The sequence below is a fragment of the Hippopotamus amphibius genome, chromosome 15, assembly GCF_030028045.1.
Source record: "Hippopotamus amphibius kiboko isolate mHipAmp2 chromosome 15, mHipAmp2.hap2, whole genome shotgun sequence".
In the NCBI taxonomy this organism is placed as follows: domain Eukaryota; kingdom Metazoa; phylum Chordata; class Mammalia; order Artiodactyla; family Hippopotamidae; genus Hippopotamus; species Hippopotamus amphibius.
In genome coordinates this window covers 7,673,518-7,697,827 of record NC_080200.1, presented here as the reverse complement: position 1 = coordinate 7,697,827, position 24,310 = coordinate 7,673,518, and the positions used below count along the sequence as shown (strand labels likewise).

The window sequence follows — 24,310 nt, the reverse complement described above, 5'->3', positions numbered from 1 at the left end:
GTGTCTGTCCCATTTCTTTTTTTTCCTCCAGCTGTGTTGGGTCTTCATTGCTGTTCGGGGGCTTTCTCTAGTTGTGGCAAGCCGGGGCTACTCTGTTGTGTACAGGGTTCTCAGTGAGGTGGCTTCTCTTGTTGCCGAGCACGGACTCTAGGCATGCAGGCTTCAGTAGTTGCAGCACTCAGGCTTCAGTAGTTCTGGCACACGGGCTTAGCTGCTCCCAGGCATGTGGGATCTTCCCAGACCAGAGATCGAACCCGTGTCCCCTGCATTGGCAGGTAGATTCTTAACCGCTGTGCCACCAGGGAAGTCCTGTGTCCCGTTTCTTTTGATCTGAACTTTAGTTATACAATTATCTTTTCTGCTGGATGTCTGCTCTCTGACCTCTACATTAACAATTTCTCATAATTTTTGTCTCATTATAGTTCCTTTCTACCTACCTGAGAAAGCTTTTCACGTTTTCCTCGAGCTTAATGTTTTTGCAGCCTCAGTTTTCCTTGGTACTGTTTCCAATACAGGTCTGTAATATGCTAAATAATTTTCTTTTCTTTGTTAATGTGCACCCAGGTTCTAATATTTTGTTCCCATAGACCAATGAATCCATACTTTGGACTCAACAACGATGATGCCAAAATCTCACAGTGCGGACAAATCTCTCTTTTGGATGGATTCATTGCATCCTCCACGATACTTTTGGATCATGAAATTTAATTTGTTGTGCGTGTTTCATTTTCTGGGTACTTGACTGTTGTAGTAGGTTGTATTTCTGGTACATTCTTCAGTTGGCAGGAAATTGACACAGTGTGGTCAGTTTCTGATCCTGGCCCTGATCCTTCCTTCTCTTTTCCTTCTCTCTCAGTGGAAGACAAATGTGGGAGAAACGAGTTCCAGTGTCAAGATGGGAAGTGCATCTCCTACAAGTGGGTTTGTGACGGGAGCACTGAATGCCAGGACGGCTCTGATGAGTCCCAGGAGACGTGCAGTGAGTCCCCTTTAGGCATGACACCCGTCCTAACCTTTTTTCTTTTAAACTCTTTTTTTTTTTTAATTTAAGTATGGTCGATTTACAATGTTGTGTTAATTTCCGCTGTACAGGGACTTCCCTGGCGGTCCAGTGGTTAAGATACTGCGTTTCCACTACAGGGGGCTGGGGTTCGATCCCTGCTTGGGGAACTAAGACCCTGCAAGCCATAGCACGTCAAAAAAAATTTTTTTTAATACATAAATAAACATTTCTGCTGTACAGCAAAGTGATTTGATGATACCAGGTGATAGACTTGGTGGAAATAGGTCATCAAACTGATGTATTCGGCTGTGAATTGGGAAATGAGAGAAGATATTACTGGAGCTTTCTTTTAAAGGCTCTTTTTTTTTTTTCTTTTTTCTTTTTTTTAAATTGAAGTGAAATTCACTTCACACAAATTAGCCATTTAAAAGTGAACACTTTGGGGGGAGGTGGGAGGGATAAATTAGGAGTTTGGGATTAACATATACACACTATTACGTATAAAACAGATAGTCAACAAGGACCTCCTATATAGCACAGGGAGCTCTACTCCGTATTCAATGTTCTGTAATAACCTATTTGGGAAAAGAATCTGAAAAAGAAAGAATATATATATATTTATAAATGAATCACTTTGCTGTACACCTGAAACTAACACAACATTGTAAATCAACTATACTTCAATGTTTAAAAAGCCAACAAATTTTAAAAATTAAAAAAAATAAAGTTCAGTAGCATTAATACATTCACAAATCTGTGCAAGCAACACATTTATCTCATTCGAAAACCTTTGCAGCACCTAGCATCTAATTTTCAACAAGCTCCATTAAATGACCTTCATTTTGACCTGCAAAAGTAGGCTTGGCATTGACAGAAAACTATGGGTTTTTCCCTGCAAAGCTTGGACTGGCGAGGTGGGTTGGTCTTCCCTCTGGATTAAGGCTCAATCCTGTTTCTCCCATAGTGTCTGTCACCTGCAAGGCAGGGGACTTCAGCTGTGGGGGCCGTGTCAACCGCTGCATTCCCGAGTCCTGGAGATGTGACGGCCAGCTGGACTGTGAGAACGGCTCAGACGAGGAAGGCTGTTGTAAGTGGGGTCCCTGGCCTGGTGGTCTGTGGGCCCTGGCCTCGTCCAAGTGACCTGACAGGGTTCCCGGGTGAGGTCAGAATTTGTTCCCCAAGCTGAGGGTTCTGTGAAGAAATAAGGCCGAGAGTCTCAGAGGCGGAAGCAATTTGCAGCTGGTTCTGTCTTGGCTCTTTGATTTTATCCATTACTTACAATTTCCTTTATTATTATTATTATTTATTTATTTTGGGCTGTGTTGGGTCTTCATTGCTGCGCACAGGCTTTCTCTAATTGCAGTGAGTGGGAGCTACTCTTCATTTCAGGCTTCTCTTGTTGTGGAGCACGGGTTCTAGGCACACGGGTTCTAGGCACACAGGCTTCAGTAGTTGCAGCACGCAGGCTCAGTAGTTGTGGCACACTGGCTTAGTTGCTCTGTGGCATGTGGGATCTTCCCGGACCAGGGATCGAACCCATGTCCCTTACACTGGCAGGTGGATTCTTAACCACTGTGCCACCAAGGAAGTCCATAATTTCTCTTTCAATTGTGTAGATTTTTTTTTAACAAAATAAGGCTCTTACAAAAAAAACACACCAAAACTAGAGAAAATTTAAATAAGTGAGATCACATCAAATCTTCAAGTTCACAAAATATGAAAACCCCTAAGAGAGTCTTAAATAAAACTATAAAGGGGAAGTTCCCTTGTTGCCAAGTGGTTAGGATTCCGGGCTTTCACTGCTGGGGCCAAGCTTCAATCCCTGGTCGGGGAACTGAGAATCCCACAAGCCCTAAAACCCGGAAAGTGAGTGTTTGCTTACATTTTCCTTAGAGATGCACGTCTAACCTTGGTTAGTGGTCATCTGATGAAACAACTCCCTGGAGAACATTTTAAAATAAAATGGATTGGTGCCCTTTTCCAGGCATTTTATTTTTCTTCCAGCTTTATTGAGATATAATGGACATGTGACATTTGGTACGTTTAATGTCCTATGTGATGACTGGATACAGGTATATATTGTGAAATGATTACCGCTACCACAATAGGGTTAGTTAACACTTCCATAACTTCACATAATTACCACTTTTTGGGGGGCTTTTTAACAATACCAGCAAAACTGGCAGGGGGGCGGGGGGTTGAGTGAAATAGGTGAAGGAGATTAATATGTACCAACTTCCTGCTGTAAAATAAATAAGTCACAGGGACGTAATGCACAGCATGGGGTACACAGTCAATAATATTGTGATAACTTTGTAGGGTGACACATGGTAACGGTAACTAGACTTATATAATGGGTTTTTTTTTTTCCTTCAGCTGAGCTACAGGGCTCACAGGATCTCAGTTCCCCAAACAGCGATTGAACCCAGGCCACAGCAGTGAAAGCCCAGAATCCTAACCACTAGGCCACCAGGGAACTCCCTAGACATACAGCAGTGATCGTTTTGCACTGTCCAAAAATAACAAATCAGGGACTTCACTGGCGGTCCAGTGGTTAAGACTCTGTGCTTCTGCTGCAGGGGGAGCGGGTTCCATCCCTGGTGACCAATAAATGAATAAGTCAATAAAAATAAAAATAAAAATATTGAATCAGTGTTGTACACCTGAAACTAACATAGTATTGTAAGTCAATTATACTTCAGTTAAAAAATCCAATGTCATTATAAATAAAAATAATCAATAGCAGCAAACTTTTTTTGCTTTTTTTTTTTTAAGTTATTGAAGTAGAGTTATTTACAATGTTGTGTTAGTTTCAGGCATACAGCAAAGTGATTCAATTACACACATACACACACACACATCTTCGTTTTCGTGTTCTTTTCCATTACAGTTTACTATAAGATATTGACTATATTCTTTGTGCAAACTCTTTTTTTTTTCCTTTGGCTGCGTTGAGTCTTAGTTGAGGCATGCAGGATCTTCGCTGAGGCATGTGGGATCTTTCGTTTCTGCTTGCAGGTTTTCTCTGCTCGCGTACAAGCTCAGTAGTTGTGGCCTTTGGGCTTAGTTGCTCCCTTCCCCCTCCCCCAGATGTGGGATCTTAGTTCCCCGACCAGGGATCGAACCAGTGTCCCCTGCATTGGAAGGTGGATTCTTTACCACTGGACCACCAGGGAAGTCCCCTGTGCAAACTTAACTACTGCTTCCCATGTGCCCAGCCCAACCTGAGAGCTCACCACAGTCCTCACAGCAACACTTGGAGACAGGAACAGATGAGGAAGCGGAGGCACAGAGGGGGCCCAAGAGCTGGGTGGCCATCAGGCCAGGGCAGTGGTTCCGCGTCCAGGGCCCCTGACCACTGCCCCAAATCTACTCGCTGGGCTCCAGCCTCTCCTCAGCTCAGTGTCCCCATCTGTGCAATGGGCTGGTGTTGGGATGTGTGTGTGCTGGGGGGAGGGGACTCCCTGGTGACCTGGCTGTCGTCTCCTGTCGGTCCCCGCAGCCCCCAAGACATGCTCCCAGGACGAGTTCCGCTGCAACGATGGCAAGTGCATCGCTCCGAAGTTCGTCTGCGACTCAGACCTGGACTGCTTAGACGGCTCGGATGAGGAGAACTGCCCCCTGGCCACCTGCAGCCCCGCCAACTTCCAGTGCAACAGCTCCACCTGCATCCCCAAGCTCTGGGCTTGTGACGGCGACCCCGACTGCGAGGACGGCTCGGACGAGTGGCCGCAGCATTGTGGGGTTCCCCACCCGTCCGCCCCCTCACAGGACAGTAACCCCTGCTCGGCCCTCGAGTTCCACTGCCAAAGCGGCGAGTGCATCCACTCCAGCTGGCGCTGCGACAGTGACCCCGACTGCAAGGACAAGTCTGACGAGGAGAACTGCGGTAGGGGCACCACAGGGGTCCCCTCCCCTGTCCCCCGGCTCCCCCGGGTGGGGGGCGGAGACAGCACCTTTAGGTGGTTAAAAAGTGTCGCATCACACAGCAAGAAAGTCGGTCCCATTTCATGTTCCTTTCAGTCTTTCCAATCACATGGAGGACAAGCTATGCTCCAAAGGAGCTCCCTCTCGAATACTTTTTTTTTTTCCTGTTGCACTATGTGGCATGCAGAACTTCCCTGACCAGGGATCGACCCCGGTGCCCTCCACAGTGGAAGGGTGGAGTCTTAACCACTGGACCATCAGGGAAGTCCTCAGAACACCTATTTAATTAATCTCTTTTGCCAAGGGGAGCAAACCGCAACCTGCAGTTTTATTTTGGTCCAGAAAGCATCCTGGGCTCTGAGCCTGGCTGGTGACATCCGAGCTGTGTGACCCTTGGCCAGGGACTTAACCTCACTGGGCTGTGACCTCCTCCCTTGTAGATGGGGCAACAGCATTGGTTTTTGTGGGCCTGGGTTAGAATCCAGGCCACCTGATTGAACTTTCTGTGACGCTGCCCAGTGCACGAGTGCTAGCCAGTGTGGCTGGTGTCACTGAAAGAAGGAATTCTTAGGTTGATTTCATTTTAATTTATTGAAACTTAAACAGCCACAGGTGGTTAGTGGCGACTGTGTTGGAGACGTGGCCCTGAGAGTAGTCAGTGCTCCCTGAACTGGGGAAGTTCTTGCATAGCTAGCGATGTAGGATGTTTTGTTTATTTTTTCTTTTTATTTTGGCCACGCCACAAGGCATGCAGGATCTTAGTTCCCAGACCAGGGAAGTGCAGAGCCCTAACCACTGGACAGCCAGGGAAGTCCCTCGTCTTTCTCTTTCTTTGGCATCTATGCCCAAGTGCACAGTGTTCAGAGCTGCAATCACTGTGTAGGTGTACTTAGACTTTTTAAAATGTCACCTTTTAAAAACTATTGCAGACTTTGTATGTGAGTGGTTCTAAAACTGAACACAAGCTCATTTAATCCCCATGACTTGTGAGCAGGCTTCCCTCATTATTTACAGGTGAGGAAACTGAGGCCCAGAAGGCGAGAGTTATGTTCAGTTGTATTTTTTTCCTTAATGCAACGACAGACACAAGCATTAAAAATAGGATCATTCTAAATACACAAAACAAAACAAAACAAAAAAATGGGACCGTTCTCCTCTTTTACCTAGGTCACAGCAGAACAAGTATCCTCTTAAAAATAACGAACGAGCTCCAAACAGTTGCATATTTTTCAAACGGTGGGTGGGGAGGATCCTTCTGCCCACAGATTTATCACCGTTTTTCACTGAGCTCCTGAAATCGAATTTTCAAATTATAAACATTTTTATAGTGAAATGTAACCCACGGGAAAGGGCAGAAAACATAAGCTTTGAGCTTCATGAATTAGGGTAAAGCAAAAACCTGTTTGAGGTCAAGATCCAGACCATGGTTAGAGTGACCCAATTCTAGTCACCATGTGTGCCTGCCAAGCTTTCATTGCAACATCTTCCTTTTAAGGTAGCGTCAACTCAAACATTTTTCCCCTTTGCAGTCTGAGTCATTTGAAGGGCTGTGTGATACTCAGTGGTATTGAGCTGATTTAGCATAACTTACCTGGCCGGGCCTCTGTCTGGACTGGGACCACGTCATTGCTTTTCTGGGGAGAATGGCCTGCCAGCTTTTTAATGAATTTCCTGCATTTGAGAACAGACTGGAGAGAAGTCCAAGAAAATGTAATGATTGTGTTAGGGTGCTTTCCCGCCCACTGTCTTATTCTCCACACGTGGCTCTGTCTTTTGCAGCTGTGGCCACGTGCCGGCCTGACGAGTTCCAGTGCTCAGACGGGACCTGCATCCACGGCAGCCGGCAGTGCGACAGGGAGTATGACTGTAAGGACCTGAGTGATGAGCTGGGCTGCGTCAATGGTGAGCTCCGCCCCGCCAGGGTGTGGGGAGATGCGGGGGAGGAGCTCCTGGGTCAGCCCTGTACCAGCTGTGTGTCCTTGGGGAAGTTACTTGACCTCTCTGAGCCTCACTCCCGCTTATCTGCCAAATGTGCAAAATGAAAGCACCTACTTTAGGACTGTGAGATTTAATGAGGGCAGCTTGAACAGAGCTCATGTACCTGAGTTCAGAGTTACACGCACAGTACAATTCCACGGAAAGCACTTTGCTGAATTGAATAGCAGTTCCACTCCTGGGAAGCTTGCACCTGTTCACTGGGAGACAAGCTCTAGAACGGGCAGAGCAGCGCTGTCTTAAGCTAGTGGAGGCTTCACGGGTGTTCAGTTATTCAATAATTTATTGCCAAGTCCATTTGCATCTATTCTTGAGTGAATACACTATCATATGAATAAAAAGCATTAAGCGGGCACCTGACCCTCCTCTATGGCTCTCGTAGTGACCCTGTGTGAGGGGCCCAACAAGTTCAAGTGCCAGAGCGGCGAATGCATCTCCCTGGACAAAGTGTGCAACTCGGTCAGGGACTGCCGGGACTGGTCGGACGAGCCCCTCAAGGAGTGCGGTGAGCCCTGGGGTGTGGGCAGCTGGTGGTGCTGGGGTGGGACCCAAATGTGCGTGCTGCAGTGCTGCAAAGGGCCAGCCACGCAGGCCCATGAGTGCTGTGGCTCTGGGGTGGGGGAGGCCTGGGGATAAGTGGATTGGCTCCTAGCCTCAGTTTTCCCATCTGTAAGATGGGACAGTAATGGCTCACACATCTTAGGGCTGCTGGGGATCAGCCAATGAGACGTTTGTAGTTTCACCAGTGCTGTGACCTCTAGTGGTATTTTGGACTTTACAGGCCCTAAGGTCTCTGTCACAGCTCTTCAACTTGGCCGTAGTACGGGGAAGGCAGCCATGTGCTTCTGAATGCCTGGGGCTGTGCTCCAAGGAAACTTCTATCAGGGACACAGAAACTTGAATTTCATGGAATTTTTTTTTTATAAATTTATTTATGTATTTATTTATTGGCTGCATTGGGTCTTCATTGCTGCCCACAGATTTTCTCTAGTTGCGGCGAGCGGGGGCTACTCTTTGTCGCAGTGCATGGGCTTCTCATTGCGGTAGCTTCTCTTGTTGCAGAGCACAGGCTCCAGACGCGCGGGCTTCAATAGTTGTGGCACGTGGGCTCAATAGTTGTGGCTCACGGGCTTTAGAGCGCAGGCTCAGCGGTTGTGGTGCACGGGCTTAGTTGCTCCGTGGCATGTGGGAACCCTTGTCCCCTGCATTGGCAGGTGGATTCTTAACCACTGCACCACCAGGAAAGCCCCTCATAGAACTTTTAAAATACCATTTTGCTTTCAATTCTGTTTTTCTTTTAAACTATTTTTAAATGTAAAAACCCTCCTTAGCTGCGTAAGAGCAGGTGGAGGGCTGGCTTTGGCCCTCGCCTGGTGTAGAGGGTAAGAGCACGAATTCTGGAGCCCAGCACCCTGGGTTCGAGTCCAGCAGTGTGATCTCACGCAAGTCATTTAACCTGGCCGTGCCTTGGTTTCCCCAGCTGTAGTTCCCTTGCCTTTAGGGTTGTACGGAGGATGAAATGGGTTAATATATGTAACTGTAGTAAGCGGTCGGTGGCTTTTATTAATTAAAAAAATTTTAATTACAGTTAAAAAAACATAAAATGTACCATCTTAACCATTTTGAGTGAAGTTCAGTAGTGTTTTAAGTACATTTGCGTTGTTGTATAACCATCACCGCCATCCATCTCCGGAACGATTTCATCTTGCAGAACAGAGACACTGTCCCCGTTAAACACAAACTCCCCCTCCCCCACCATCCTACCTTCTGTCCCTGCACCCACCATCCTACCTTCTGTCCCTATGCACCCACCATCCTACCTTCTGTCCCTATGAATCTGACTCCAGCAGGGCCCTCGCGGTGGAATAGTGTAGTATCTGTCCTTCTGTACCTGACTTCTTTCACTCACTGTAATATCCTCATGGTTCATCAGTGGCATCACACGTGACAGTGGCTATGAGCCCTCTTAGGAGTCATGGTACTTCTCCAGCTGCACAGTCATTGTGGGGTTTGTCATGATGATGGCGATAGAGCCGAGGGTGGTGGGGGAAGGGTGGCTGGAGGCCAGAGCATCACCAGTCTCCGTCCTCCACCCGGCGCAGGGACCAATGAGTGCCTGGACAACAAGGGCGGCTGCTCCCACATCTGCAACGACCTCAAGATCGGCTACGAGTGCCTGTGTCCCGAGGGCTTCCAGCTGGTGGACAAGCACAGATGTGAAGGTGATTCCCGAGCCCCGGCCCTTTCCCTGGACGTGGAGGGGGGAGGGTCAAGCCCTCGGTCTCAGTTTTCCCATCTGTTAAGCGGGCATGGGCACCGTCCCCTCTGCACAGGGCTGGTAGGACGCCAGGTGCATGGGCCAGCTGTCTCCGGTTTGGCTCTCTAGGAGCACTTGCCTCTGGCCTTTGGGGATTAATCATTAAGAAAGAAATCTCCGCTCATGCAGCTTTACCCTGTTGGGTGTGCCGTGAGGTGAATGGTGAGGTCGTGGTCACTGTCAGAGGGGACACTTGGCCCTTTCCAAGCTTTCGTTGGTCGGAGTCCCCGGCCCTGGAAGTCTTCCTCGGGGGGGTTGGGACGTCCGCCATTTGCTGTAGGGAGGCATGGTTTTTGGTCGGAGCCCATGGCTCCATCCATGCCCCATGGGGAAGACGCCCCGAATCTCTCTGTGTCCCATCCTGCAGATATCGACGAGTGCCAGGACCCCGATGCCTGCAGCCAGCTCTGCGTGAACCTTGAGGGCAGCTACAAGTGCCAGTGTGAGGGGGGCTTCCAGCTGGAGCCTCTCACCAAGGCCTGCAAGGCCGTGGGTGAGTGCAGGGAGGCGGCAGGGGCAACACACGCGGTGGGGAATTTCATCTTCTGAACTTTGCACCAGCGGCAGAGGGGGTACATCGTTTGCTCCCGAGACCTTTGGCAGGTGAACACACAGCCTAGTTAGGAATCGGGCTTGCTAGGGGGCTGCCTGTATATGTCTGACTTCTCCGTAGATACAGGTCCATCCCACAGGGGCGGTTTGCAGCCCCCAGTCCCATGGGGGGCTTCAGGGCATAAGAAATGGAAAGCCATGGCCCAAACAGCCTGCACGCCTCCAGCTCAGGAAACTTATATCAAAAAAAGCAAATCCATTGAAAAGAGACCAAAATATAATGGCTTAGAATGAAACAAAATAGTAGACATCACTGAGTTTCTTCTACCTGCAGTTTAGGTTAGAACTGCAACCACACGCTAGTTCTTAAAATCACCTAAATCAGGGGTTCCCATGTTTTTGGAGGCGTAGCTGTCCTGGTGGAATTGACAGGTCACCCAAACATCCTTTGTCTTCTGCCATGTTCCACTCTTGCTGTGTGATTCCAGTGAGGACCAGTTCTGCAGAAATATTTTAGAGCTGTTTCCCCAAGGGTCTCTACTGAGAGACAACTGTGTCATCCCTTTGACAGCTCCCTGGGCTCTCTCTGTCACATCCCTGTGTGTGAAGCCCTGCAGGATCTGAGATTTCACTTTCATCCCACTCTGTAGGGTCAGGTCCCTACAGATGCCACCCCAGCTGGGATGGTGTCGTGGAAAGGGATATTCTGAGTGGGGTCAGTTGTAGAAGGCTCAGTGTGTTGGTGGCTATTGATGTCGTGGTGCTAGCACAGCCCTCAGAGTCAAGGTGACCCATGTTCAAATCCCAGCTCTGCCACTCACTAGCTGTGTGACCTTGGGCAAGTCACTTCCCCTCTCTGAGCCTTAATCCCCTTATTTGTGCAGGAGGTTGACAGTAGCCCCCTGCCTCTTAGGAATGTGAGGATCAGTGAGAGTAAACGGTAGGAAAAGCACTAAGAATTCCTCGACCGTAGGAATCACTCTGTATACATTTGCTGTTAGGATTTCTTCACCTTTATATTCTACAGAGTGCTGGGGCCCAGGTGTTTTCAAGTGTAGGTTTGACTATTACTCAGCTGTGGCGAGGCCAACAGATCAGGAGATGAAAAGACAGTTTGTTGCTCACAGATCCCAAGAGGAAGGGGCATAGCGTGCCATGGGGGGGCCACCTGGGGAAGCACCAGGAGCAGTCAGGAGGCAGAGGGAGTGTGTGGGGGGGGGGGGGGATAAGGGCAAGAGCCTTTACTGTGGTTTCTGTGGGAAGGACAGGCGAGGTGGGGTAAACAGACCAGTCTGAGTAATTTCAGCGGGCTCTGGGCATAAAGGCTGGCCCTGGTTGTCTGGCACCTGGCCCTGGAGTGACTAGGGCAGGCGAATAGTGGGCTGGAGTGTGAGACCCCAGTAAAGGAGGTGAGGAGGGGCTATGGGCTGATTAGTTTGCATTTGATGTGAGTCTTTTACCAGGTCTAGGAATCAGGAAGCCCTGGGAGGGCCATCCCTTCCGGATCTATATCAGAACCACTTGGTTAATACACCAGACAGGCATCCTGGGTGTCTCCCCTGATCCAGACAGACCCCGCAGGGTGACAGCGGGGGCCGGGGGCTGTTCTACTCCCCTGAACCCCTCTTCCTGACTCCCAGGCACCATCGCCTACCTCTTCTTCACCAACCGCCATGAGGTGAGGAAGATGACCCTGGACCGCAGCGAGTACACCAGCCTCATCCCCAACTTGAAGAACGTGGTCGCCCTGGACACGGAGGTAGCCAGCAACAGAATCTACTGGTCTGACCTGTCCCAGAGGAAGATCTACAGGTGAGCCTGGGTGCCCCTATGCACAGCCCCAGTCTTTGAGTGGACTGAGCGCCCTTGGAGCTGACACTCTCCTCCTCCTCCTATCCCCTCAGCGCCCAGATCGACAGGGCCCCCAGCTTCTCCTCCTACGACACCGTCGTCGGCGAGGATCTCCAGGCCCCCGACGGGCTGGCGGTGGATTGGATCCATAGTAACATATACTGGACCGACTCCATCCTGGGCACGGTCTCCGTGGCCGACACCAAGGGCGTGAAGAGGAAGACACTCTTCCAGGAGAAAGGCTCCAAGCCACGGGCCATTGCAGTGGATCCCGTCCACGGGTGGGTATTCCCAGGGCTGGGGGCACGAAGAATTCAGATGGGGCTCATGAACGGGTTAGGGCTCCTGGTGGGGGGAGGTTTGTGCTGAGGTAGACCAGATGGAGTTGAGTGGGGGGCTTCCCGAACCCCCCCGAGTTATCAGAAAAGATGAGGGTCGAGAATGTGGGGGCCTTCGGGGGCCCTGGGATGTCGATACCCCACCACGTCTGCTGTGTCACCTGAGGTGGAATCAGACCCTGAAAAGCCCTGCCCTATGGAATAGAATCCAGAATGGGAAATTAAATACTGATTTAAATTGATATTATAGGGACTTTGCTGGTGGTCCAGTGGTTGGGATTCCTGGCTTCCACTGCAGGGGGCATGAGTTCAATCCCTGGTAGGGGAACTAAGATCCCAGTGCTGTGCGGTGTGGCCCAAAAAAAAAAAAAAATTACAAATGAACACCTAGGGGAAAAAAAGAGAGAGAGAGAGAAATGAACACTTGGGACTTCCTAGGTGGCGCAGTGGTTAAGAATCCACCTGCCAATGCAGGGGGCATGGGTTCGATCCCTGCTCCAGGAGGATCCCACATGCCACAGAGCAACTAAGCCCATGTGCCACAACTATTGAGCCCCCGTGCCACAACGACTGAAGCCCATGCATCTAGAGCCTGTGCTCCGCAACAAGAGAAGCCACCACAATGAAGAGTAGACCCCTCTCGCTGCAACTACAGAAAGAAAGCCCGTGTGCAGCAACAAAGACCCAACACAGCCAATAAATAAATTAATACATAAATATGTTTATAAAACAAAAAAGAAATGAACACATGTTAGAAGTTAGAAACTTAAATTCTAATGTAGTATTACGTGGCAGAGTATCCTACACCAGGACAGGATTGCAGATGTGAAAACGCTCTGGGGCTGGGTTAGCTGACTGAGAGTTTTTGCGAGGGGAGTGAAAAGTCGCCACCCCACCCTGTGGGTCACCCTCCGCAGGGTCCGCAGGGCCTGTGGCTGACTCAGCAGCTCCAGCACACACCAAGACCCGTGTCCCCTGGAGGAAAGCCTCTGTCCTCTGTCCCATATACCCTGCACCTGCAGCCCACACCTGCTGACCCAATACATCATGTATGGAATTTCACAACCCCAGGACGGGCAGGATGTTATGGTTGCAATAACTGGAGAAAAGGGAGCACTGGATCTCAGGGAGAAAATGTTGGCGAAGGCGCACTAGGCTGTCCTTGCATGGTGTCCACGGCTCAGATCGGACAGACCCCGGGGTGAAGGTGGGCGCCGCAGGCCCTTGTTGAACAAGACTAACGCTCTCATTTGGTAGAGGGTCACCCAGTCCACCCAACTGCCAGGAGAGAGAGAGACACCCTCCCAAACACACTTCACTTTAAAAAAAAAAGAAATTTACTTATTTATTTGGCTGCGCCGGGTCTTAGTTGCGGCGTGCAGACTTCTTAGTTGCAGCGTGCATGTGGGATCTAGTTCCCCGACCAGGGATCGAACCCAGGCCCCTGCATTGGGATTGTGGAGTCTTACCCACTGGACCACCAGGGAAGGCCCACATTCCACTTAGACACGTGTTGCGTGCTCTGCTATTTATTTATTTATTTATTTATTTATTGCGAGGCTTGTGGGAACTTAGTTTCCCCAACCAGGGGTCAAACCTGCGCCCCCTGCAATGGAAGCTCAGAACCTTAACCACTGGACCACCAGGGAAGTCCCCACATACTCTGCTTTTATGTCCCCCACCCTGAATAGCAGCGCACCATGGAATTCTCTCCCCCGCCTGGCTCTTTTAGGTGGCCTATGAGTTTCTTCCCCTGCCGACCCAATGGGCCATGATTTCTTTAAACTGCTATCCAGCCCATGGAAATTTAGCTTTTTATCCCCTGCCTTATACAAAGTAGCCGTGAATACCGTTGAATGCCTTTGACGGTGAGTCACTGGAGTTTATCTGCGGGATAACACTCTAGAAGTTAGATTACTAGGTCTGAGCGTTCTTACATGGACATAGCATCAAATTGTCCTTCCAAGCAAACATTGTAAAACTGACACTCCTGCCAGAGGTGCACCCTAGGGCCTGTTTCCCCACACTCTCACCAAAGGGTTTTCCATCTTTGCAATCACGACAGGGAGGGTGTATTCCAGGGTAGCTTTAATTTGTATTTGGCTACTTGCGAGTTAACCTGAGCATCTCTTCAGAGGTTTAAAAGCCCTTGGAGGGGCTTCCCTGGTGGTCCAGTGGTTAAGACTCACGCTTCCACTGCATGGGGCACAGGTTTGCTCCCTGGTCAGGGATCCTGCATGCTGTAGGTGTGGTAAAATAAAATAATAAAATAAAATTTAAAAAAGCCCTTGGAGATCCCACTTGTAAGTATAGATACAAAATCATTGAAAGTAGGGAAGGAAACAGATATTTCTACACCCGTGTTCACAGCAGCGTGATTCACAGTAGCCAAGTGTCCATTTGCAGCCATCTGCAGAGGATTAGGTAAACAAAATGTGGTACACGCACACAGTGAAACTTTTTTCAGCCTCAAAAAGGAAATCTGACACCTGCTGCAACATGGGTGAACCTTAAGCACATTACGCTGAGGGAAATAAGCCAGTCACAAAAGGATAAATACTGTCTGATGCCACGTATATGATGTCCGTGGAGGAGTCAGGTTCATAGAGACAGGAAGTAGGATGGTGGGGGCCAGGGGCTGGGGGAGGGGGAGTCAGTGTTTAAAGGGGACAGTTTCAGTTTGGGAAGATGAGAAAGTTCTGGAGATGGAGGGTGGGGATGTTTGCATAGCAGTGTGAATGCACTTAATGCCATTGAGTTGTACCCTTAAAAAGGGTTCAATGCTAAATTTTATGTTTACGTGTATTTTACTACAATTTAAAAAATCTCTGTGTGTATATATGTACGTGTGTGCGCGCACGTGTGTGTATTTAAAAAGCCAAAATAATTACCAAAAAAAATGTTTATACATGCCCTCAGAAAGCAGCGTTCAGGGTGCAAATTCCAGGGCCCCAGTCCCAACATTGGAATGAAAACCTCCCTTCCATCTCTAAGGTCCCCAAGTGCTGCCAGGTCTCACCAGGTGTGGACCTTGGCGGCGACAAGGTCAAGGGAAGCAGAAAGAACCTATCCAGGGAGTTCTGGCCTGGCTGCCTCAGGGGGAAGTGGCTCTTCCTGGTGGGCAGAGCCCTCCCCCCTGACGTCCTCCTGTCTGTCCTTCCCCCTGTCCCGCCAGCTTCATGTACTGGACTGACTGGGGCACACCCGCCAAGATCAAGAAGGGTGGCCTGAATGGCGTGGACGTTTACTCGCTGGTGACAGAGGACATCCAGTGGCCCAATGGCATCACCCTGGGTATGTTTTGGGGACAGTGGTCCCGGGGGGCCAGGCACAATCTGGACGAGGGCCAGGGGTGCACCCTGAGATTTTATAACCTGAAACTCAGCTCCCCTCCCCCCACATTCTGGCCTGCGGTTCAGGTTACACATCTGGGTGGAGGAGGTGGGCAGGGGGGTGGGGGTTCTGAACCGCTTTTCTGGGTGCCCCTCCGCTGGGTCCTTCTGGGGCTCCCTCCAGCAGGGAGTGGGCTGCCCAAGCGCCAAGAAACCCCCCCCACCCTGCCACCCCCACATCACGTGTGACCTCTCCTTGTCTCCCCGTCGTGGGTTCTAGATCTTTCCGGCGGCCGCCTCTACTGGGTCGACTCCAAGCTGCACTCCATCTCCAGCATCGATGTCAACGGGGGGAACCGGAAGACCGTGCTGGAGGACAAGAAGAAGCTGGCGCACCCCTTCTCCTTGGCCATCTTTGAGGTGGGGGCTGGGGGCGAGCGGTCGCTCCTCCCGTGCTTGCGGGAGTTCACGGCCAAGTGCTCTTGACTGAGGGCCGCTTACGTCCGAGGCACGAGTGCGTAGTCATTCAAGACGAGACTAGGTCAGAAAGCTGCCCGTGACCATGAAGAGGTCTTAGATCTGGATTTAGGGACTTCCCTGGCGGTCCAGTGATTAAGACTCGGCGCTTCCACTGTAGGAAGCCCGGGTTCCATCCCTGGTGGGGGAGCTAAGATCCTGCAAGCTGTGCAGGGCGGCCAACAACAACAAAAAGAACTGGAATTATTTTTATTTTCTTCTCACCAAGAGAGTCTTGAAAGGTCTAAAGCAGCAGTTCTCAATCAGAGGCCTCCTTGCCGTCCAAGGGACATTTAGGTATGTCAGGTGCAGGCCAGAGGCTGCTGCTTAATGCCCTACAGGAGAAGGGGGTCTAACCACGAAGGTTCATCTGGCCCTAAATAGCACCCCAGTGGGGAAGCTCTCGTCTAAAGAGTGTTGCTGTACAGCTGACCCTTGAACAACGTGGGGATTTGGGGCGCTGACCTTCCGCACAGTCAAAAATCTGAGTATAACTTAGAGTCCGTCCTCTGTATCCAGGGTTTGTTGGTATCTGTAGCTCCACATTCGTGGATTCAACGAACTGGGGATGGTGTATTTACTGTTGAGAAAAAAATCTGTGTATAAGGAGACCCATGCAGTTCAAACCCATGTTTTATTTATTTATTTGGCTGCATTGGGTCTTTGATGCTGCACAGGCTTTCTCTAGTTGCAGCGAGCAGGGGCTACTCTTCATTTTGGTGCGCAGGCTCCTCATTGCGGTGGCTTCTCTTGTTTGCGGAACACGGGCTTTAGGCACGTGGGCTTCAGTAGTTGTGGCACACAGCTCAGTAGTTGTGGCACATGGGCTTAGTTGCTCCGAGGCATTTGGAATCTTCCTGGAGCAGGGATCTAACCTGTGTCCCCTGCATTGTCAGGCGGATTCTTAACCACTGTGCCACCTAGGAAGTTCTCCCATGTTGTTGTTTTTTAAAATATTTTTTTATTTAGTTGCGGCACGCAGGACCTTCGTTGCTGCATGTGGGATCTTCAGTTGTGGCATGCAGGGTCTTTAGTTGCAGCATGTGAACTCTTAGTTGTGGCATGTGGGATCCAGAAATTGAACCTGGGCCCCCTGCATTGGGAGCTCGGAGTCTTAGCCACTGGACCAAACCCATGTCGTTTAAGGATCAACTGTGTGTGTAAGCCCAGGTTCAAGCAACATGCTTCACAGTAGCCAAGAGGTGGAAGCAACCCAGGTGTCCATCAATGGATGACTGGATAAACACGATGTCGTCCATCCATACAATGGCAAATTATTCAGCCTTAAATAGGAAGGAAATTCTGACACCTGCTACATCATGGATGAACCTTGGGAACATTATTCTCAGTGAAATAAACCAGGCACAAAAAGATAAATACTGTCCGATTCCACTTATAGGAGGTCCCAAAGGACTCAGATTCATAGAAACAGAGAAAGCAGGATGGTGGGTGCCAGGGGCTGGGGGAGGGGATGGGGAGTTAGTGTTTGATGGGGCCAGAGTTTTAATTTGGGAAGATGAAAAAGGTTTAGAGATGGACAGTGGTGACACAACAATGTGAACATACTTAATGCCACAGGACTGGACACAAAAACGGTTAAGATGGGCTTCCCTGGTGGCACAGTGGTTAAGAATCCGCCTGCCAATGCAGGGGACACGGGTTCGAGCCTGGTCCAGGAAGATCTCACATGCCGCGGAGCAACTAAGCCCGTGCTCCACAACTACTGAGCTTGCGCTCTAAAGCCAGCGAGCCACAACTACTAAGCTCACATGCCACAACTACTGAAGCCTGCATGCCTAGAGCCCATGCTCTAGAAGGGAAGCCACCACAATGAGAAGCCCAGCTAGTGCAACAAAGAGTAGCCCCTGCTCACCATAACTAGAGGAAGCCTGCACACAGTAACGAAGACCCGACGCAGCCAAAAATAAAAATAAATAAAATAAATAAATTTATAAAAAAAATGGTTAAGATGGTACATTGTACATCGTGTATTTCACACAAGTAAAAATTTTTAAAAGGAAAAAAGAAATGATGGTTGATGGGATCTGTCCTCTTCCTTAATGCCCACGTAGGATAAAGTATTTTGGACGGATATTATCAACGAAGCCATTTTCAGTGCCAACCGCCTCACGGGCTCAGACGTTAATTTGATGGCAGAAAACCTGTTGTCTCCAGAGGACATCGTCCTTTTCCACAACCTCATGCAGCCGAGAGGTAAAGACGGGGTGGCCACCCCCACCTCCACTTCCCTGCCAGCGCTCTGGAATTTTCTAGAAATGTTCTGACCTCCCTCTCACCCTGCCTCCCCACCTTTTCCGCTCCAGGGGTGAACTGGTGTGAAAGGACTGCCCTCAGCAATGGTGGCTGCCAGTACCTGTGTCTGCCGGCCCCGCAGATCAACCCCCACTCACCCAAGTTCACCTGTGCCTGCCCTGATGGCATGCTGCTGGCCAGGGACATGAGGAGCTGCCTCACAGGTAGGGGCGCCAGTGGGCCTTCTGCCACCCTTGAGGGTCGGCCCTGCAGCTGGACCTCCCTGAGCCTCTCTTTGCATCTGCCAAATGGGAGAGCGAGGCCCCAGGAAGCCATTGTAAGGCTTTTCTCCAATGCTGGGCTCCTCGGCACTGTGCGGGCAGGGAGATGGACTCAGGTCTCCTTTCAGGTCTTGTTCTCTCTTTCCCAGCCCTCTGGGCAGTGCCCGGGCGGCGGGGGGGGGGGAGGGCTGATTTTATAGACAGACATTGAGGGAGAAGGCAGCCCCCCTTTTGATTCTCTTCGTCCTGAAAGAAAGTCTCTATTTGGGACCAGTGTATCTGTAACACTTACAAATCTTCCTTTTGAAAAACTACATGTGATATAATAACATAGATATTAGTAGGTTTGTATTTTCACTGCGTTTGTCTTCAGTTATTTCTTTGTGGTCCATGGAGCTTCCTTCCTACTCGTTGTCATCAGCAGCACAGCTATTGGTGGTGCTCGGGCCACAAGGCACTGAGGAAGTGTTTGTTCTTTCAGAGCCTGAACCTGCAGTGACCACCCAGGGGCCCTCCATGGTCAACTCGACAGCCATGGGGCCGAAGCCCACAGCCAGCCCTGAGCTCACCACGGCTGAGTCAGTGACGATGTCCCAACAAGGTAAAGGCTGGGGCCACCCTGGCCCCAGTACGTTGATAGGAGCATCTGGTGCAGCCCATTCAGAGGCCCTGAGCTTCTTGGTGAAGAGACAGTTTTGGCTCCTGTGCTGTCTCTGGGATGGCCTGCACATCTCTGAAGCCTCAGTTGCCCTGCCTATAAAATGGGGCTAATAACAGTGCCCGCCCACCTCCCTGGGATACACATGGGCGATCACATGGGCGTGGGAAGGACCTGAGCATTTTCAGGTGTCTGCCCAACAGGACCAGGACTAGCGTGAGGCTGGCCAGGCACTCCCTGACGCAGCATCTAAAGGGAGCACCAAAAAACTCAAGACTCAAATAATATGTTTTTTTTTCCAAATAATATTTTAATACAATATTTTAAAAAAATATCAAATCATCAAACTATGGCCTGTGGGGCCAGCCACCTGTTCTTGTAAATAAAGTTTGCTCAGAGCCAGGGTCTCAGTGAGGCAGGATCTTGCAAAGTGTATAAAATTTTACTATTTGGTTCATCGTGAGGTATTGGCATTAATTTTGATTTTTAAAAACAATGCATTATAATGTTACTGGTTTTCTGAGTTTTGGGGGGACCCCTTTAAATGTAGTGCCTGGGGCGAGTCCCTTGCTGTCCTCATTTTAGCCCACGCTCAGGGTCATCGTCTACCTCCCCAGCTGGAGGAGGGGGGAGCCGGGCTCTCAGTGAATTGGAGACCCGCCATTTACCACTTTGTCCAGCAGAGGGCGCCCGGCCCTATTTTTGAGCAGCCCGGAAATGGAGCTCAGACTTTTCTGGCCAGAAAAAAAAAAAAAGGCACATCAGCAAGTTTCAGACTTTTTTTTTCCCCTCAGAGTAGCTGAATCCTTTGTTCAACCATAAAGGAGATAAAACAGGAACTATATGGTTGAGGGAGGCCCAGAACCCTTCTCGCTTGAAGGACAACTGCTTGAAAAACCATCTCACAGATGGGCCCATCCAGGGCTTCTCGAATTTGGCAAAGGAGCCCTTTTCAGGGAGAAATTTCTCAAGGACACTGCTCCTGCTGCCCTAAATTATTTTTGTGATGAGGTTTTTTAAATATGCGCAAATGTAATACTGGATGTAAAGTCCATCCACAACACATGCGACAGCGGGTAGAATTAAAACCTGGGGGGATTTGAATATACCAGGTGACGGTCATCACAGCTCACCGGCGTACATGATGCGGTCCTCCCACCCTAATATTTCTTATTAGGCGGAGACAGTTGGCACAGGACTATGGGGCTTTGGTGCGATCCAACCCAGTCACTGGGGTTGCTGAGCTTTATGGGGACAGAAGGTGGCCCCTGTCCCGTCCAGAACAGGCTCCTTGTCATCAAATGCGGAAGGAGGTTGAAAAATTCCACCAGTGACCTCGCCGCAGAATGTATCTGCAGGCATTGGTCTCAGAGACCGGCAGCCCTTTCCCCAGCACCTTGTAACGCGAGGCTAAAGGACCTTCTTAAATTTGCACCAAATCCCATAACCCCGATCACTAACAAGCCAGGCCCCGGAGGAAGCCAGCCTGGCGCCGCTCACACCTGGGAGATGCTCCAAGTTCCTTAGAACGTTTGAGGACACAGAAATGTCAGGCATTTTCCTTTGTGTGTTGTCATCACACACCTGCTATATTTTCCCGGCCCTCATTGTGGATCTGGGCCTCACTTTCTCCCTTCTCCCGTGCAGCCCTGGGTGACGTTGCAGGCCAAGTGGACTCGGAGAAGCCTCGGGGCGTGGGTGCTCTGTACATCGTCCTCCCCATTGGTAAGCCTGCGGCCTGTCCTCCGCTGGTTCCCGGCTTCCGGCAAAGTGACCTCTGTGCAGAGCAAGCCGGTCTGGGCTACCTTTCCTCCAGGAATGGGGTGGAATGGGTGGCCCTGCTGCATAGCCTGTTCATCACTGGACAACTCCCCTTCCAAATATAGTTGAACACCCACTGTATACCAAGGTCGCTTCTGGGCACTGGGGACACAGCCCTGAAAGAAACAAACATTCCGCCCCCTCGAGACTGAGTGAGCAGAGTGGGACAGATGATGTGTCACATGGGGGAAGTGGGGCCGGGCCAGGGTCTCCGGTGTGAGTATGGGCGGCCTCACCAACACCCATGTGATGGGAGGGCACCAGCCGAGGTGCCTCCTGGTGAGCGGTTCTCTTGCAGGGGGCAGTTTGGAGATTTCCACTTTCCAGCCCTCACCTGTCAATCATGGCTTGGTTAGCATGGCACCCATTTTTCCTTTTTGAAAAAAATCCTTTCGAGGTGCCCCTCCACAGAGACCAGAGATCTGGGTGCCGCACAGTTGTCTGGTTGTGGGTTGACAGACTTGGCGGGTGGGCCTCTCATCCCCCTTGGGGGTGCCTGAAGGTGACACCCTTCGAGCGTCTTCACAGCAGATCCCGTGTCTCTCCCAGCCTCTGGGCACTGGCCAGATCTTTTACAAACCTGGGGTGGGTGAGCTTTTGGCTGTCCCCTGGATCCAGGGGAGGAGACAGGAAGTGCCACCCCAAGACCCACCAGAAATGATGCAAAGAGCAATTCAGCCCCGCCCAGGTTGGAACAGAAGCCGAGTGTGCTGTGGCCCTGTATGCAGAGAGAAAAATCCCGTTTCTGCAAAAGTAGTAGCTCACGTGTGACTAAACACGCAAGAAACCTGGAAGAATTGACACATAGTTGGGCATGTGGTGGGTGAGGCGGTCACAGTGGCCTTCACGCTAGAGATTTGTTACCCGCATAGATAGATTTTTTTTTTTTTTACAATGGTCAAGTATTGCTTTAAATGTGGAACAGAAACGTTGACACGCTGAAGGGCCTGTGGGCTGAGGCAGCACCCCTCCCCTCTCCCGGCAGCACTGCTCATCCTCCTGTGCTTCGGGACCTTCCTCCTCTGGAAGAACTGGCGGCTGAAGAGCATCAACAGCATCAACTTCGACAACCCCGTGTACCAGAAGACCACAGAGGACGAGGTCCACATCTGCCGCAGCCAGGACGGCTACAGCTACCCCTCGGTGAGCCGCCCCACTCGGGACCTCCCTGGCGCCCCTGTGTCCGTCTGTGTGTTCATCATGTCTCCTCAGGGCCAGGCCCTCCCTGGAGAGCAGACGTTCTCATGGTGGGGGGACGGGACCAGGGGATAAGCAAAGGGATCATTGGTCCGAGGGTGAAAGCCGGAAGGGGGATGGAGAGTGGTTTGTGGGTCCGGGAGGGAGGGGGTGCAGCTTTGGAGAAGGTGGCTGGTAAAGCTTTTCTGAGCAGGGAGTTGTATGGTGTGCAGCAGGCACAGCCCATGCAAAGGCCCTGTGGCTGAACCCTGACTCGTGTGTTTGAGGAGCACAGAGGCCACCAGTGTGGCCAGAGTGGAAAGAATGGAGGGAGGATGGGAGGGGACGGGGCAGAGGGAGCAGGACCACAGAGCCACGCCATCGGACAGGGGTGCTCACGGGCGCCCCCTAGCTGGGGCCAAGTTCCTGAGCCCGGAGACCAGGGAGGAGGCGACTGAGGGTCCAGCAGGCGATGAGGCGGGGCCAGGAGGGAGTGAGGCGTGGGTGGGCCTCTGGCCATGTTTACTGGATGTTGGACTGATCGTTTCCGACATTTACCGTATTGTTGACAGAGACAGATGGTCAGCCTGGAGGATGACGTGGCGTGAGCCTCGAATCCCGTCCCTCCCCGGAACCTGCCGCTGGTCACTCAACGGGCAGGAAGAACACTTTCTCCCCGGATCCTTGACCTGCTCCAAACCCTTCCTGAGACCTCGGCGCCAAAAGCACTGCTGGTGGCTGCAGTCCTGGCACCGTCTGCCTGTCTGCCAGAGCTTTGTTTTATATATTTATTTGTCTGGGAGGCAGAACAGGCTTCCGACGGCGCCCACGGATCGGGTTTGGGTTGCTTTTTTTCTTTCTTTATGTGTAAAGAAGAGGAGGAAGGCGACACGCTGAGGGGGCGTTTCTGAGCTTCTCTCCTCCTTGACGCGCTCCTCCCCCGGGGGAATGACGGACGGACGGAGGGACACGGAGCAGGAAAGCGAGTGGCTTTGAACGCACCAAAGAAGGAGCTGCTGCTCCTGCCCTCTAGCCCGAGCCCCGCACTCAGGATTGAACGTGTTTACCTCTGCCTGGCGAGCCTGACAGGATGGCCAGAGTTGGCCTTTGTTCTGCCACCCCCAGGTCGGGATCAGACTAGGGTTTTCCAAGCCGTGTCTGCCCTCCCCTTAAGCCAGGGGGAGGCCCCTTGTGATGGCTGGATGCAGCCTTCTGGGGGTGGCGCCCACTGAGCCCTATTCATTCACCAAAATCCCGACCATCGTCAGGGAAAACCTGAGCCACCTGTCGCCCTTACTATGTACTAAGTGCCTGAGACCCCATTACCTTGTGCGTGAAGATAGGCAGCTCTGACCTCTAACTGTGTCCCTCCGTCCGGGTGTAGGTGTCTGGACCCCAGCTCTGCCTCTTGCACTTTTTCAGTTCAGGGTTGTACACTACATAAAGTCGACATTCTATTATTATTTTGCACTGCTTTCCGTCCTGGTTCCGTTCTGGCCAGAGAGGGTCCGGGTCGCTGATGGTGCAGATCAAGGAAAGGGTCAGCTTGATCGCGACTTCAGGACTTCAAAGCCAAGATCGAGACTATCTGGCTAGGGTTTCCACTTCTGTACGGATGCCCCTGAGGCATTTATTTCCCCAGGAAGCTGGTTGTGGTTGGCAGGGGTCCATCTGAAACGTGCACAGCAGGTCCACCCTGTAGAATGTGCTCCGGGCTCGGGCATTTTATGGGACTTATTAAACAAGAATGCTTTCTGGAATAAGCCACACATATCGCATTTATGACCACAAAGCTGGGGGGGGGGGGGGGCGGGTGCTGGGCAGCCTCCCATGGAGACTGTCTGAGGGGACTGTCCACTGTACAACCACAGAACAGGGCACCCCTGCAGGAGGCTGAATGCCTTTTCTTTTTCTTAAGCATGTAAATACCACCCCCCGCCCTTTGCAGACAGCGGGTGGGCTTTTTCTTATGTTTGCACTTTGGTATATTTGTTGAAGCATCTTTGTATATTTGTTGAAGCATCTATCACTTATATGTATATAAAAAAGATCTATTTATTTTTGCAATCCCTGGTTGCTGCATTGGGGGAAACTGTCCCCGAGACGCCTCATCTTTCTTTATAAAGATTATTCACGCTTGCTGTGTGCAACGCCCTTCAGGAGAATCAGGTCTGTGTTGTATATATGGGTTGCTTTTCGGGGATGGGTATCGCTTTTTAAACCACTGTATAGAATGTTTTTATAGCCTGAATGTCTTACTGTGATTGATTAAATTTCTTAAAGTATTTGG

General features: G+C 50.7%; 1 protein-coding gene across 1 annotated transcript in view; it reads left to right on the top strand.

Annotated features, from left to right (window-relative positions):
- LDLR (low density lipoprotein receptor) overlaps nt 1-24,310 on the top strand; it is a 34,793-nt gene extending 10,483 nt beyond the window's left edge. The window contains exons 2-18 of the mRNA XM_057708748.1: nt 857-979; nt 1,968-2,090; nt 4,506-4,892; nt 6,710-6,832; nt 7,308-7,430; nt 9,028-9,147; nt 9,610-9,735; nt 11,435-11,606; nt 11,699-11,926; nt 15,159-15,277; nt 15,596-15,735; nt 17,904-18,045; nt 18,156-18,308; nt 18,847-18,966; nt 20,671-20,748; nt 21,830-21,987; nt 22,593-24,310. Of these exons, the coding sequence (XP_057564731.1) occupies nt 857-979; nt 1,968-2,090; nt 4,506-4,892; nt 6,710-6,832; nt 7,308-7,430; nt 9,028-9,147; nt 9,610-9,735; nt 11,435-11,606; nt 11,699-11,926; nt 15,159-15,277; nt 15,596-15,735; nt 17,904-18,045; nt 18,156-18,308; nt 18,847-18,966; nt 20,671-20,748; nt 21,830-21,987; nt 22,593-22,628 (2,471 nt within the window). The 3' untranslated portion in view covers nt 22,629-24,310. The remainder of the gene's footprint in view (nt 1-856; nt 980-1,967; nt 2,091-4,505; nt 4,893-6,709; nt 6,833-7,307; nt 7,431-9,027; nt 9,148-9,609; nt 9,736-11,434; nt 11,607-11,698; nt 11,927-15,158; nt 15,278-15,595; nt 15,736-17,903; nt 18,046-18,155; nt 18,309-18,846; nt 18,967-20,670; nt 20,749-21,829; nt 21,988-22,592) is intronic.